Below are 16,238 nucleotides of genomic sequence, written 5' to 3'. Positions count from 1 at the left end.
GTCCCGCTGAGTTACTCCAGCATTTTGTGTCTGTCTTCTGTTTAAACCAGCATCTGCAGTTCCTACCAACACATTTTGACTGCTCCACTGCAAAATATCCTCAAGGTATGTCTACTTTGAACTAGTTCTCCTCCTCTCTACGACGAGAGTTCAGCAGCGTCTGAAGAAGGGTCTCGACCCGAAACGTCACCCATTCCTTCTCTCCAGAGATGCTGCCTGTCCCGCTGAGTTAAACCCCTGTCACACGGTACGAATTCATTCCACGAGTTCTCCCGAGTTTGCCCTGATTCGAACTCGGAGATTTGCGGTAATGGCCACTCGTCGGTACTCGGGGCTCTCGTGGACATTTTTCATCATGTTGAACGAGTCTTCCCATGCTTACCTGCCGTTAGCGAGTCTTCCCGAGTACCTGCTGTTAGCGCTAAGAGACGTCCCCAAGCTCCGACGTACCCGCTATGTTAATTTTACTTCGGAGTCACGTGAGTGACTACGTGAAGAACCCCGCCATGACGCATGCGTGTCATATCGCTTCACGCTTGCGAAACGACAGGCGAGGTGGAGCGTTCCCCCGCAGCGGTAAGTTTGAAACCGCGACCTGTAGGTAAGTGATTTACTCTGCGGTAGTTTTTGTCCCTGCGCTGTTTTTACACAGGGGGGGAAGCTGGACAAAATAGTGTCCACAAGTGCTGCGAGTAAAGCTGGCTGGGGAGGACCGCGAAGTTGCGGGAGCCAGCAGCAGCTGAAGGCACAAGCCCCGTAAGGGATCAGCTGTGCCGACTTTTGGTCCCGCGCCGGCCAGAACACCACGGCCGGGCGGGAGACTATTCAAATGGAGCCGTCGACTTTTTGGACAAGTCGAAAACGGCAGGAGACGGGGTGGAACGACGTTCCCCCGTAGCGACAATTTTAACCTGGACCTGCAGGTAAGAGCTGCGGTCTTTTTTGTGTTTTTACCATGCTGATTACAGGTGGAGAAACCAACGGGCTGCGACAAAGCTGGTGGGCTAGATGGGATCAGCTGTGCCCGATGTCGCCTCCACACCGGCCAGATCCACTCCACGACAGGGCAGTAAGGACAAAGCTGGTGAGGGAGGAATGAACTCGTACCGTGGTACAGGGCTATAACTCCAGCTTTTTGTGTCTATCTTTGATATAAACCAGCATCTGCAGTTTCTTCCTACACATTTTGCTTGCTACCTGACGATGCCAGGGATCTGGGTTTGATGTGGGTAGGGAAAATAAAACATGTGGGATAGTATTGAGATGGGTGCTTAATGTCCAATGTAGAATTGGTGGGCCGATGGCTTGTTGTTGTGCAGTATGGCTCAAAGTTTCTATGACAGTTGCGAAACTTAAACTGTTAAGGAATTAAATCTGGACGGAACTGCTACACTCAGTTTAGTCAACATGAAACTACTGGATTATGATAAAAACACATTTGACCACAACTCTCTCTTGGAGAATGGAGACTCATGCTATTGCCACACTGGGCTGTTATGGAAATCCAGCCCCGACTTGAGTCGGCTAGACTCATAACCGCCTGATGAAATAACTTTGAAACATTCTCAATTCAAGAGATACGGGGAATAGATTGTAAATCCTGGCCTTTCTAATGAAATTGGAGACCTTTAACTTAGCTTGTTTAAGAAGGAACTGCAGATGCTGGAAAAATCGAAGGTAGACAAAAATGCTGAAGAAACTCAGCGAGTGAGACAGCATCTATGGAGCGAAGGAATAGGTGACGTTTTGGGTCGAGGATGTCTGAAGAAGAGTCTCGTCCCGAAACGTCAGCTATTCCTTCGCTCCATAGATGCTGCCTCACCCGCTCAGTTTCTCCAGCATTTTTGTCTACCTTTCATTTAGCTTGGTTTAGTCTCAAGGGACAGCGCAGAAACAGGCCCTTTGGTCAACCGAGTCCACACCAACTGGCGATGCCCGCACACTTGCACGATGAACATTTTGGTATCCCGTACTTCATGATTATCTGTGCATTCTTGATTAGTACGGGGGTCAGAGGTTACGGGGAGAAGGCAGGAGAACGGGGTTAGGAGGGAGGGATAGATCAGCCACGACTGAATAATAATAATAATGGATGGGATTTATATAGCGCCTTTCTAATACTCAAGGCGCTTTACATCGCATTATTCATTCGCTCCTCAGTCACACTCGGTGGTGGTAAGCTACTTCTGTAACCACAGCTGCCCTGGGGCAGACTGACGGAAGCGTGGCTGCCAATCTGCGCCTACGGCCCCTCCGACCACCACCAATCACTCACACACATTCACACACAGGCAAAGGTGGGTGAAGTGTCTTGCCCAAGGACACAACGACAGTATGCACTCCAGGCGGGATTCGAACCGGCTACCTTCCGGTTGCCAGCCGAACACTTAGCCCATTGTGCCATCTGTCGTCCCTAATGGCTGAGTAGACTTGATGGGCTGAATGGCATAATTCTGCTACTATTCCTTATGACCTTACTTGAAGTATTATGAACTATGAAGCAGTTGAAAGTTTGAAGAAGGGTCTCGACCCGAAACGTCACCCTCCAGAGATGCTGCCTGACCCCCGAGTTACTCCAGCATTTTGTGTCCATCTTCACCCATTCATTTGGTCCCACTAAGCAGGGAAGCTGCTCTGAGGGGAAGTTGCAAATAAAGACAGATCTGGTCTGAAAATAAACAGTCCGTGCTAACACTGTCACCTCAAACAGGCAGGCAGAGAGGTGTCAGAACCCAAGCATGCACAGCGTGAGGGAGTGTGAAGTCTCAGTGAACATAGGTGGAAGCTGTGACATTGTGGAAGCGAGAGATTTTCTAAGCAATGACAGAGCTTGTGAATCAAGTGATATCTTCTTCTTCTTCTTGGGTATGGCGTACACAGCCTAAAGTTGCAGGACAACTTGTTCTATTTGATCTTATTTGATTGTGCACGCCGGGTTGATTGAATTTGTCGAAACAGGGCGGACCACGTGAAGATTGCATTCTCCCACCCCATCTTGAAAGCAACTGTTCTCCACTGTAATAGTCACAGAGTGATACAGCGCGGAAACAGGCCCTTCGGCCCACACCGACCACACCCACTCTACACTAGTCCCACCTGCCCGCTTTTGGCCCATATCCCTCCAAACCTGTCCTATCCACATACCTGTCTAAAAGCATCTTAAACGTTGCGATAGTCCCTGCCTCAAATGCCACGAATGCAATCAACCCAACGTGCACAAACAAATAGATGTAGTGTTTTGTGAGGCTGTGCACGCCATATGCAAGAAGATACCTCCTCCGGCAGCTCGTTCCATATGGGTGATGGATGGAGAGAGAGGGAATTAATGCAGGGTTACTTGAAGTTAGAGAAATCGATGTTCGTACCTCTGTGTTGCAAACTAGCACTCTATGACATCCCAAATGCAACTACTGTGTGGTTGCCAGCTGGAGCTAAAGTCATCACACATTCCCCCGTCTCCAACCTCTCACCGCCCCCCCATCCTCCTGTCATTGGCGGGACAACACATCAATCTCCATGGCAACCTTCCTCCCCCACCAACCAATCGTAAAATAAACAAATGCTTCAGTCACTCGTGTATGAAGGAACTGCAGATGCTGGTTTAAACCAAAGATAGACACAAACCGAAACGTCACCCATTCCTTCTCTCCAGAGATGCTGCCTGACCCGCTGAGTTACTCCAGCATTTTGTGTCTATCTTCAGTCACTCATTGGATTGTTTCCAGCTGTCAGCCAAACAGCTTTATATTTTCTCTCCAACATGGACGAGACAAAAACGTCGAAATAAACGGAGAGGCGATGCATAATTTTCTTAACATCGCTGAATCTTCTGGTTGGTTGGAAGATGCTGTATGAAAATGATCCCTTCGGCCCACCGAGTACGCGCCGACCTTCGATCACCCGCTCGCACCAGTAATCCATTATCCCACTATCTCATCCACTCCCTACACACTAGAGGGAATTTATAGAGGGCCAATTAACCCACAAACCCGCACCTCTTTGGGATGTAGGAAGAAACCGGAGCACCCGGAGGAAACCCACGCGGTCACGGGGAGAACGTACAAACTCCTGACTCCAGGTGCTGTTCTCACACACTCCAAAGAGGTGCTGGGTTTGTAGGTTAATGGGCTTCTGTTCCTCTTCCTCATGTCCGGCCATCTTCCATATCACGGCTTTCCGGTCAGTCATTGACGGTCGGCGGTCGTTGATTACAGAATCGGCTACTTTGGTCAGGCACTGTGGTACAGTTTCTGTCGTCAGCATTGCCCGGGATGTGCCAGGTGGAGGCTTCTGCTTGCATCCTATTGGCATCTGTAAATTGTCCCTAGTGTGTAGGCTAGGACTAGTGTACGGGTGACCGAGATATCCTTCCAAATGAGGCATATCCGAACCTGAACGGTTTTGGATGATTGCGTTCCCCTCCTATGGGACAGCCCGCGCCTCACGAGAACCGATCAACATGGCATCGGTTATGGAGAAACTGGCTAAGGAAACAGCAGATGCCCTTACAGATATCCAGAAGCCCCTCTCCTCTGTGATGGCCGAGCTGGTTGCACTCCGCACCGTGGCCTGGCAGAATCGCACGGCTTTGGACTTTATTTTGGCCAAAAAAGGTGCCCTAATAGGGGATGCACCTACATCCCTGATGAGTCCCCCAAACATAACCAATTTGGCAGCCCACATATCCCAAGAGGTTAAGAAGGAACTGCAGATGCTGGAAAATCGAAGGTAGACAAAAGTCTGAAGAAGGGTTTCGGCCCGAAACGTTGCCTATTTCCTTCGCTCCATCGATGCTGCTGCACCCGCTGAGTTTCTCCAGCACTTTTGTCCATCCAAAGAGGTTAATAAGATCAGGAAAATTCTAAGTCATTCGTAAGGGTTTCAAGGAGGAAGTAGCTGGTGGCCTTTTAGTTGGTTCAATAGACAATAGATAATAGGTGCAGGAGTAGACCATTCGGCCCTTCGAGCCAGCACCGCCATTCAATGTGATCATGGCTGATCATCCCCAATCAGTACCCCGTTCCTGCCTTCTCCCCATACCCCTTAACTCCGCAATCCCTAAAAGCTCTATCTAACTCTCTCTTGAAAGCATCCAGAGAACCAGCCTCCACCACCCTCTGAGGCAGAGAATTCCACAAACACACAACTCTGTGTGCGAAAAAGTTTTTCCTCGTCTCCGCTCTAAATGGCTTACCCCTTATTCATAAACCATGGCCCCTGGTTCTATACTCCCCCAACATTGGGAACATGTTTCCTGCCTCTAGCGTGTCCGAGCCCTTAATAATCTTATATGTTTCAATAAGATACCCTATCATCCTTCTAAATTCCAGAGTGTACAAGCCCAGCTGCTCCATTCTCTCAACAGATGACAGTGTCGGTGTGGACTTTGGGAATCAATATTACATTATGGATCTATCTTCGTGCTTGATCTTCGTGCTGTAATCCTTATTATACAATGTCTCCGACCACTTTGTACCACAAGGGGACTGAATGAGCTTATCATGTTGATCATCATCAAATCTTGCCCCCTTCTGCTCACCTCTCATCACCCCCTATCTCTCCTCTGCCCCATCAGACTGAAGTAGGGTCCTGACCCAAGGTCGATATCCCTCCACTGATGCTGCCAGGAATGGGCGGTGGGCGGCGCGACTTTCGTCAGCAGCGGCCTCTGCAGTCCGTCTGCGTTTTTATTATTTTATGTCTATGTTTTTATGTAGTTTTTGTTATTTTTTGTTGGGGTATGTGTGTGGGGGGGTGGGGGTGGTTTGGGGGGGTTGGGGGTAACTTTTAAATCTCTCCCTGCACGGGAGACCCGACCTTTTCTTTGTCGGGTCCGTTGTCGTTGGGGCTGCAACGAGGAGCGGCCTCCAACAGGAAGACCGGGGGCTCTGGTGCCAACTACTCACCTCACCGTCGCGGAGCTGGCCGAGTCCGGAGCGGGTGGAGCTGTGGTGGACGCTGCTGCGACCCGACCCCCGGAGATTCGGAGGCTGCAACCGCGGGTTTGGCGGACGGCGGCACCGGGAGCCCGCGGGTCCCTGGAGGGAGACCGCTTTTCAGGGCTTCCGCAGCGGCGACTTCTCCCGCCCGAGTTGCGGGGTTGAAGAGCTCCTCGAGCGGGGCCTACATCACCGCCCCGCGCGGATTGGAATGGCCGCGGGACTCTGCGAGCGCACGCCGGGGGCTCTAACATCAAGAACCCGGTGCGCGACCTTGCATCACCCGGCGTGGCTTTAATGGCCGCGGGACAATCGCCATCGCCCGCCGGGGGCTTTGACTTTGACTCTGACATCGGGGGGGAGAGTGCAGTGGAGAGAGAAGTTTTTTTGGCCTTCCATCACAGCAATGTGATGGATGTTTATGTAAATTATGTTGTGTCTTGGGTCTATTTGTTTGTAATGTATGGCTGCAGAAACGACATTTCGTTTGGACCTCAAGGGGTCCAAATGACAATAAATTGAATTGTATTGTATTGTATTGTATTGTATAATGTAGAGGAGGATGTGGGCTTAAGAGCTAATGTGGACAATGACCGATTGCATGCAGTGGCAGACTGGGTCTAAAAATATTGGTTGCCAGGAGACAAAGGGGGCCCACCCACAACTACAATGCTATCATTTAACAGGGGCCCACTTGCCATCACTTGCTATCACTTCATCAGGGGCCCACTTGTCATCGGGCAAGCTGACACCCTGGCCAGTCCGCCACTGATTGCATGTTGCGCCAGTGAGCCTGCTTTACTTGCTTACAATTGCCAGCTGGTGACCAACAGGTGGTACTACAGAACTGCAAAGGATGTTGTGGGTGAACAGGGATGAAGGGAGGCACAATACCAAGTAGAACCGCAGAGATAAACAAGTCTGTTTTGGACACGATAAGAACCGGTGCAAGTGACTATGTGGTTTGCTGTGTGATTAGCTACTCATATATAAGTATACTCCCTGTGCACAATATAACTGAGTGGGACCGCGAGGAGCTGGTAAGTACATGACCATACTCACAGTGACTCTTCCACTCCCGCTAGCATCATAGCGTTGTGTCTTTACTAGGATCATTGGGGTGGCACGGGGGCCCAGCGGTAGAGTTGCTGCTTTACAGCGAATGCAGCGCCAGAGACCCGGGTTCGATCCCGACTACGGGTGCTGCCTGTACGGAGTTTGTACCTTCTCACCATGACCTGCGTGGGTTTTCTCCGAGATCTCCGGTTTCCTCCCGCACTCCAAGTACGTACAGGTTTGTAGGTTAATTGGCCTGGTGTAAATGTAAAACTTGTCTTGGTTCTTGGTTCTTGGTTGCTTGGTCCTCCAAAATATTCCAACTGGAATTTAAACTGGAGGTGGTGAAGGGAGGGCTTAAGCCAGAAAGGGTTATTGGGAAGAAAGAGCTACTTTAAATTTAGTTGCATCTGGTTGGGTAACTACAGTTGGGTGGAGATTATTCCATGCTTTAATTGTGCGGGGGAAGAACGAATTGCTGTACACATCTGTCTTTGTAGCTGGGATCACAAATTGGATCGAATGCCCTCGTCTGCTCCTAGTTGGTTTGGGGTTGGTGTAGGTCTTGTGATCTATGTCGAGCTGACCATTTAACATTTTGTAAAAACAGGTCAAACGGTGAGCTTCACGTCTTGGAGAGGGTGTAGGATAGTGTCTGTGTGCGGGGATCGCTGGTCGGCGCGGACCCGGTGGGCCGAAGGGCCTGTTTCCACGCTGTATCTCTAAACTAAACCAAACTAAACTAAATTAAGGGCTATTAAACATGAAGTCTTAACAGTTTCTCAATCCACAGATTCTGTTTCCAGCGGTTTCTGTTTTCAAGTTCAAGTGAGTTTATTGTCATGTGTCCCTGTATAGGACAATGAAATTCTTGCTTTGCTTAAGCACACAGAAAATAGTAGGCATTTACTACAAAACAGATAAATGTGTCCATATACCATGATATAAATATATACACACATGAATAAATAAACTGGTAAAGTGCAAATAACAGAAAATGGTTGTTAATAATCAGAGTTTTGTCCGAGCTGAGGGGAAGTAGCTATTCCTGAACCTGGTTGTTGCAGTCTTCAGGCTCCTGTACCTTCTACCTGAAGGTAGCAGGGAGATGAGTGTGTGGCCAGGATGGTGTGGGTCTTTGATGATACTGCCAGCCTTTTTGAGGCAGCGACTGCGATAAATCCCCTCGATGGAAGGAAGGTCAGAGCCGATGATGGACTGGGCAGTGTTTACTACTTTTTGTAGTCTTTTCCTCTCCAGGGCGCTTAAATTGCCGAACCAAGCCATGATGCAACCGGTTTCCTTTCCAATTTCCACCAATTGCCATTCTCTTGGTTTTCAGCAACCATGTGGTGTTGTTTTTCAAATGCCGTGGAAATTACTACGAGAGTCATAAAGGTGATAAGGGAAACAGAACTCTTTATTTCACAAAAGAACCAAGTTTTGTCCAACACAGGAAGATAGTTAAGGATTTTCAGTGTAGTTTATTGTCACGTGTACCGAGGTACAGTGAAAATCTGTTTGTTGCGGGCTAACCAGGCAGCAGAAAGGCAATACGTGATTACAATCGAGCCATTTACAGTGTATAGATACATGTTAAGGGAATAACATTTAGAGCAAACTAGACTGACCATCATTTTTTTTAATTCTTTACAGGCGTGCGTTTTATTTGCTGTTATGGCACAAGCTTGCATGTGCTGAGCACAGCAGAACTCAGGGCAAATTATCATCTTTAAGTGACATAATTGGAGGAAAAAAGAGAAGTTGGTGAAAGTTGGTGGTTTTCAATCGGGCAGAGGAATTGCTTAAATTCCAGGCTCCTCCAGTGTCCGAAAGACTTGTGTCCTTTATTCCCTCTCCTACGAAAAATCAGCGGCATGCCTGAGCCATCCAGGTACGAATACTTCAAAGACTGCTCAGCGGTGAAAGAGCAGAGAGCAGAAGCTGAACGGAAACGTGATGTGGATAAAGGTATGTGGGGATTGAGAAGGAAGGGGAACCTTGGCCAGTTTAGAAAAGTCTCATGCCATGAAAGAGGAATGTGGAAGAGGGATTTTGAGATGCAAAATAAGACAGAATGATGTTTTCTGATGTTTTTTGTTCCTGCACATTTTCAAAGATGTGCAGGATCAGAGGGACCGGTGCTGAAAGTCTCACCTATTTGTGATAAATGCCGATCTCAAGAAACTACAATAGCGCACTCATTTGTTTTTTGATTTTTTGAAAAATTCTGGACTGAAATTTTTGAAATCTTCACAAAATGAATTAAAATAAAACTGATACCAAAAGCAGAATGGATTATTTTTGGAATAATGGAAGGTAGCCCTGAACTAAACGTGTTTCAAAAGAATCTATTTAATTATGGGCTAATAACGGGAAAAAAGCTTATACTTAAATTCTGGAAAAATGCTCCTATACCAACAATAAATATGTGGTTTCAAATATGCTTGAAACATTACACCTGGAAGATATGAGACTCCTCCTTGCAGGCAAATCAGACCACTTCCAAAAGACGTGGTCCGCATTTATCGACTTACTACAAGTATAAGGTGCAACAGTACTTTAAAAAAGAAATGGTGTCAGGATCTGGTAAGGGGGCATGAAAAATACGAAGTTGGTATATCCCTTTTTGCGTGGTTTTCATAATAGAGCTTTTGTTTATTTTTCTTACTTTCTTTTCTCTGGTCTATTTCTTAACTTTTTTCCCTAACTTTGTCTAATGGGTATTTCTTTCTGATCACACTTTTGCACTAACACGACTCTTTCTCACTTTCTTTACTTTCTTTCTTTCTATCTTTCCTTAAAGCTTAAAAAATGAAGGGGTACAATAAATGTAATAAGATATATGGGGCGTACTACTGTAATTTACTGGACTTCTAATAAATAAAAATATTTAAAAAAACAGAGGCCCACTTGCCATCACTTGCTATCACTTCATCAGGGGCCGGTGCTGAAAGTAGATCTGGTAGATGCACAGAGTCTCTTGCCCAGAGTAAGAGGATCGAGAACCAGAGGACTGAAGTTTATGGTGAGCTTGGAAAGAATTAATAAGAACTTGAGGGGTAACTTTTCCACTTAAAGGATGGTGGTTGTATGGATCGAGCTGCCGGAGGGAGTAGTTGAGACAGGGGCTATCACAATGTTTAAGAAACATTTGGACAGGTACATGGATAGGGCAGGTTTAGAGGGATAGGGGCAAATGCAGGCAGGTGGGACTAGTGTAGATGGGACATGTTTCCACACTGTATGACTGTATGCAAGAGGAGCAGGAGTTGGCCATTCGGCCCATCGAGTCTACTCCACCATTCAATTATGACTATGATTTTGCTATGGGACTGGAGTTGCTCAGAGAGGGATACCTGCAGCTTTCCTGTGGCCCTGGAGATGATTCAGGGACAGTTTCTTCCCTGCTGTTATCAATCAATCAATCAATCAATCAATATTTATCAATGAGGCTCAAACGAAACTCCGTTTCCACAGCCATACAAGCAAAGACAATTTCCTACAGACATACACACAATTCAATTGACAAAAACATCCATCACAGTGAACCCACTGTGATGGAAGGCAAAGTCTTTTCTCTCCCCTGTTCTCATGTCTCTCCCGATGTCGAAGCCCCAGGCGGGCGATGATAAGTCCCACGGCCATTTTTAGGCCGCGCGGAGCGATGTACGGCCCCACTCCCGGTCTAAATGTCACGGTTGGAGCCCCCGGCGGGCGCTGGAATGTCCCGCGGCCATGAAGCCGCACCGGGCGATGTACGGACCCGCTCCGGGTCGTTCCAACCCCGCGACACGGGCTGGGGAAGTCGCGTTGCGGGAGCTCCGGAAAGCAGTCTCTCCACCCGCGAGCTCCCGCTGTCCCAGTCCACCGGACCTGTGGCTGCAGCTGGAGCCTCCGAGCTCCGTGGTCGGGCCGCAGCAGCGAGTCACCACCGCTCCCCACGCTCCGATGCCGGCCAGCCCCACGATGGTAAGTGGGGTCCGCAGCTCCGCAGGCTCCGTGACTAGAGCCCCCAGGTCGTTCAGGCTGGAGGCCGCTCCACGTTGCTAGGCCCCAACGACAACGGAGACCCGACAGGGAAAAGGTCGGGTCTCCCGTACAGGGAAGGGATTTTTACAAAGTTTCCCCCTTCCCCCCCCCCCCCCCGCCCCCCACATATACACAGTCAAAAACACTATTTAAAAATACATTTAACCTTAACACTCACAACAAACCAAAGAAATTTCCTCAATTACAGTATAATAACCGGAAAAAAATTAATATTAAAATTTTGGAAAGGCCCTACAACCCCCACAATTAAAATGTGGATTACGGAAATGTCGGAGACCCTATACTTAGAAAGAATTAGACTTGTCTTAATGGACAAACAAGATCTTTTCCATAAAATTTGGGCTCCATTCATTAACTATCTGAAGGGATAGATTGGCACAGCACGAGGACCCAGCTGAAACTTGAACTCAGGAATAGATGAAAAACTATACTTTATAACCTACGAACCTATCTCCATTGACGTATTACAGGTAACCCATTCCACCTCCCTTGTTTTTCTGTTGTGTTTTTTTTTGCTTTCTTTTTTATTTGTAACTTTCTACCCTCTCTTTATAAAAAATAAAAACACTAGAAGCAGAAGTAATTGATAATGGAAAATTTAAATAATGTATGACTGATGTATATGAAAAGTTTTTTTACTATAATATGTAACTACATTTTATAATATGTCTACTTCTAATAAATAAATAAAAAAAATAAAAAAAATAAATAAAAAATACATTTAACTACATTTAACGAGACAAAAAATAAAAAAAGACAGACAGGCTGTAGAGGCCGCTGCAACAGTGAGTCAGCCACCACCGACAGGCAACTGAATCATCCTACCACAACAAGAGAGCAGTGCAGAACTACTGCCTACATGTGTGGGCTACTATCTGCAATTGGTGTATGTGATAATAAATGTCCTTTGTATCCTTTGTATGCTGGTTTAAAACAAAGGTAGACACAAAGTGCTGGAGTAATACAGGTCACCTCCCACACTCCAAAGATCAAGTCAAGTCAAGTTTATTCGTCACATACACATACGAGATGTGCAGTGAAATGAAAAGTGGCAAATGCTCGCGGACTTTGTGCAAAAAGACAAACAAACAAACAACCAAACAAACTACAAACAGAATGGAACAGAATCACATATTCTTTTACATATTGAATATTGTGGGTAGACGGAAAAAGGGAAAAAAAACAGCAATTAAAAAAAAAAGATGTATGGATATGGTGATTTTGTAATTTGTTGCCAGGATATTGTTAGTGTGCGGCGATCGCTGGCCGGTGGGCCGATGGGCCTGTTTCCACACTGTGTCTCTAAACTAAACTAAATTTCCTATTGTTTTTAGCATGGCCAAGTGGTGATTGTTTCAGCAAAAGGACGTGGTTGCTGCTTATCATTGGTCTCGTGGTTCTTGCGACCTTCTTCGCCATATTGAGCCTCATCATAGTGTCAGCGAAAGGTAAAGACTATACTGAAGAAGGGTCTCGACCCGAAACGTCACCCATTCCTTCTCTCCAGAGATGCTGCCTGTCCCGCTGAGTTACTCCAGCTTTTTGTGTCTATCTTCGACTTAAACCAACCATGTGTGGGACGGAACTGCAGATGCTGGTTTAATCTGAAGATAGACACAAAAAGCTGGGGTAACTCAGCGGGACAGGCAGCATCTCTGGAGAGGAGGAATGGGTGACTTTTTGGGTCGAGACCCTTCTTCAGACTCTATGCTAAAACCAACCATGCGTATATATGTGCACAGACCCGTTCTATTGTGCTGGAATTTATCTTTAATTGAAGTCCCAGGTATAAAATGCTAACATGTGTTAACTCAGCTCGGAAGGTAAGAAGTGTGGGATGCTGGTTCATACCACAGTTAGACACAAAATGCTGGAGTAACTCAGCGGGACAGGCAGCATCTCTGGAGAGAAGGAATGGGTGACGTTTCGGGTCGAGACCCTTCTTCAGACTGATTCATCTTGTTACACACATCACCCAGTGATTCTTCCAGCGGAGGCTTTTTACACATGTAAAGGATGTTCTGAAGAAGGGTCTCGACCCGAAACGCCAACCATTCCTTCTCTCCAGAGATGCTGCCTTGCCCGCTGAGTTGCCCATCCTCGGTGACGTGCTGCACATTCTCCCGCCTAACGTTCTCCCCCTCAGTTTCAGGGATGTATTCCGAAATGAAAGAAGTACAGGACACGCTGATGCTGCAGCTTTCACAGTTCAAAAGAAATGGTGAGTTACCCTAAACCTCTGACAGCACGGTGGCACAGCGGTAGAGTTGCTGCCTCACAGCGCCAGAGACCCGGGTTCGATCCCGACTACGGGTGCTGTCTGTACGGAGTTTGTACGTTCTCCCTGTGACCGCGTGGGGTTTTCTCCGGATGCTCCGGTTTCCTCCCACTCTCCAAAGACGCCCAGGTTTGTAGGTTAATTGGTTTCGCTAAAATGGTAAATTGTCCCCAGTGTGTGTAGGATAGTGCTAGTGTATGGGGATTGCTGGTCAGCACAGACTCCGTGGGCTGAAGGGCCTGTTTCCACGCTATATCTCTGAAGTCTAAAGCCTCTGACAAATTCTCCCCAGCTGTATGTTGCGGTAATACTCAAATCTGCAAGCGGAAATTCATCTTTAAAATCACCCAGAGGCTTAGGGGGTTAGAACATACACAGTAATAGGCCCTTCAGCCCACAATGTCCGTGCCAAACATGATGTTCCCCATGTTGGGGGAGTCCAGAACCTGGGGTCACAGTTTAAGAATAAGGGGTAGGCCATTTAGGACTGAGATGAAGAAAAACTATTTCACCCAGAGAGTTGTGAGTTTGTGGAATTCTCTGCCACAGAAGGCAGTGGAGGCTAATTCACTGTATATATTCAAGAGTGAGTTAGATATTGCTCTTAGGGCTAACGGAATCAAGGGATATGGGGAGAAACCAGAAACGGGGGTCCTAATATTGAATGATCAGCCATGATCATATTGAATGGCAGTACTGGCTCGAAGGGCCGAATGGCCTACTCCTGTAGCTATTTTCTATGTTTTTATGTTTTTATGATGCCGTTAAACTAATCTCCTCGGCCAGTACATGACCCATATCCCTCCATTCCCTGTACATCCATGTGCCTATCTAAAACCGACTTAAACGCCACTATTTTATCTGTCTCCACCCTTGTCACTGTGTTCCAGGCACCGACCACTCCCTGCAAAAAAACTTGCCCCGCACATCTCCTTTAAACTTTATCCATCTTACTTTAAAGTTATGCCCACTAGTCTTTGACATTTCCACCCTGGGAAAAAGGTTCTGGCTGTCTGCCGCATCGATGCCTTCGAGGGTCAGAAATGACTTTCCACGGAGTGAACCTTCTTGGGAGACATGAACAAAATTGGAATCAAATGTCTAAAAAGTACAAATGCTGAAATTCAGAAAAAAAAGAGAGAATCGGAAAATACTGTAACTGTTCAGCAGGCCAGGCAGCGTCTTTGGAGAGAGAAATGTTAATGCTTTCCACTCTGGGATAGGAAGTGCTGGCGTAACTCAGCGGGTCTGGCAGCATCTGTGGAGAACATGGATAGGTGATGTTTCACAGAGTGCTGGAGTAACTCAGCGGGTCAGGCAGCATCTCTGGAGAACATGGATAGGCAACGTTTCACAGAGTGCTGGAGTAACTCAGCGGGTCAGGCAGCATCTCTGGAGAACATGGATAGGCAACTTTTCACAGAGTGCTGGAGTAACTCAGCGGGTCAGGCAGCATCTCTGGCGAACATGGAAAGGTAACATTTTGGGTCGGGACCCTTCTTTGTTTCTAGGCTTCAACTCTGGGATCCTTTTCCCTCAGAAAGAGAGAAAACAACGTTTTAAGTTGCAGGGATTGTGGGATTGAGTGTGAATAGCTACATCCCCACAGCCATCAGGCTATTAAACCTGGCTCGGACAAAACTCTGATTATTAATAACCCATTTTCTGTTATTTGCACTTTATCAGTTTATTTATTCATGTGTGTATATATTTATATCATGGTATATGGACACACTGATCTGTTCTGTAGTCAATGCCTACTATGTTCTGTTGTGCTGAAGCAAAGCAAGAATTTCATTGTCCTATACAGGGACACATGACAATAAACTCACTTGAATTTGAACTTTCCTTTTGTAACAGCACATTCATGAACAGGCTACAAATAAGAGCCATGACCTCCAGTCATTAATGTCTTAACCTGATATTTACTTCTCAGTATCCGAAGAGGGTCAGAGAAATCAAATGGCTGGTGAACTGGCTGAGCTGAAAACTATCGGTAAGTGGTAAATGGGCAGCTTCCAACCCAGAGGTATGAATATTGATTTCCCTAAATTCAAGTAACCCTTGCATCCCCCCTCTCTCCGTCCTCCCCACACCCAAGTCATTGTATTAGCTTCAAAGTTGTCTTGATGAGTCTCATTGTCTCTAACTAATTCTCACCTAGCCCACAGCTAGCAATGGCCTGTCCGCTTTATCATCATTTTGCACATCATTCATTCAGTCGTTTATCTCTCTATATGGCCATCTATATCTCTCCTTTCTCTTTCCCCTGACTCTCAGTCTGAAGAAGGGTCTCAACCCGAAACGTCACCTATTCCTTCGCTCCATAGATGCTGCCTCACCCGCTGAGTTTCTCCAGCATTTTTATCTACCATCGATTTTTCCAGCATCTGCAGTTCCTTCTTAAACAATTCGCTGATGAGCCGCATTAGACACCTGATGGAAGATACATGCTTGATGGGAGGTTTGCTGGTTATTGTTTCAATCTGAAGAAGGGTTTCGACACGAGACGTTGCCTATTTCCTTCGCTCCATAGATGCTGCCTCACCCTCTGAGTCTCCCCAGCATTTTTGTCTATCTTCAATGTTTCAATCTGTTTTGTTTCCCAGTGTTTGAAGAACTACAGAAAACCCAGAGTAACATGACCGACCTGAACTCCAAACTGAAACTGGAAAGTAAGTTGGAAACAACGAACACATGTGTGGCCTAGTCTACTGAGCAAGTTACCTCAAGCCTTACATTTCAATATTTAAATATCAAGCACCTCATATTTCATTTGGGTGGTTTACACCCCAGCGGTATGAACATTGACCTCCAATTTCAGGTAGTCCCTGGTTTCTCCCTCCTTTCCCTCCCCTTCCCAGCTCTCCCACAAGCCTACCGTCTCCGCCTCTTCCTTTCTTTTTCCCGCC

General features: G+C 46.8%; 1 protein-coding gene across 2 annotated transcripts in view; it reads left to right on the top strand.

Moving 5' to 3' along the window:
- The first annotated feature begins 8,757 nt into the window (after window positions 1-8,757).
- LOC116966109 (hepatic lectin-like) overlaps window positions 8,758-16,238 on the top strand; it is a 40,338-nt gene continuing 32,857 nt past the window's right edge. The window contains exons 1-5 of one of the 2 annotated variants that reach the window (XM_033012289.1): window positions 8,758-8,966; window positions 12,383-12,496; window positions 13,195-13,269; window positions 15,263-15,322; window positions 15,936-16,001. In XM_033012289.1, the coding sequence (XP_032868180.1) occupies window positions 8,873-8,966; window positions 12,383-12,496; window positions 13,195-13,269; window positions 15,263-15,322; window positions 15,936-16,001 (409 nt within the window). In that variant the 5' untranslated portion in view covers window positions 8,758-8,872. The remainder of the gene's footprint in view (window positions 8,967-12,382; window positions 12,497-13,194; window positions 13,270-15,262; window positions 15,323-15,935; window positions 16,002-16,238) is intronic. The other variant, XM_033012290.1, reaches the window with a different exon arrangement.

The sequence above is a fragment of the Amblyraja radiata genome, chromosome 35 (assembly GCF_010909765.2).
Source record: "Amblyraja radiata isolate CabotCenter1 chromosome 35, sAmbRad1.1.pri, whole genome shotgun sequence".
NCBI lineage: Eukaryota > Metazoa > Chordata > Chondrichthyes > Rajiformes > Rajidae > Amblyraja > Amblyraja radiata.
This window is presented reverse-complemented; position numbering and strand designations above follow the sequence as displayed.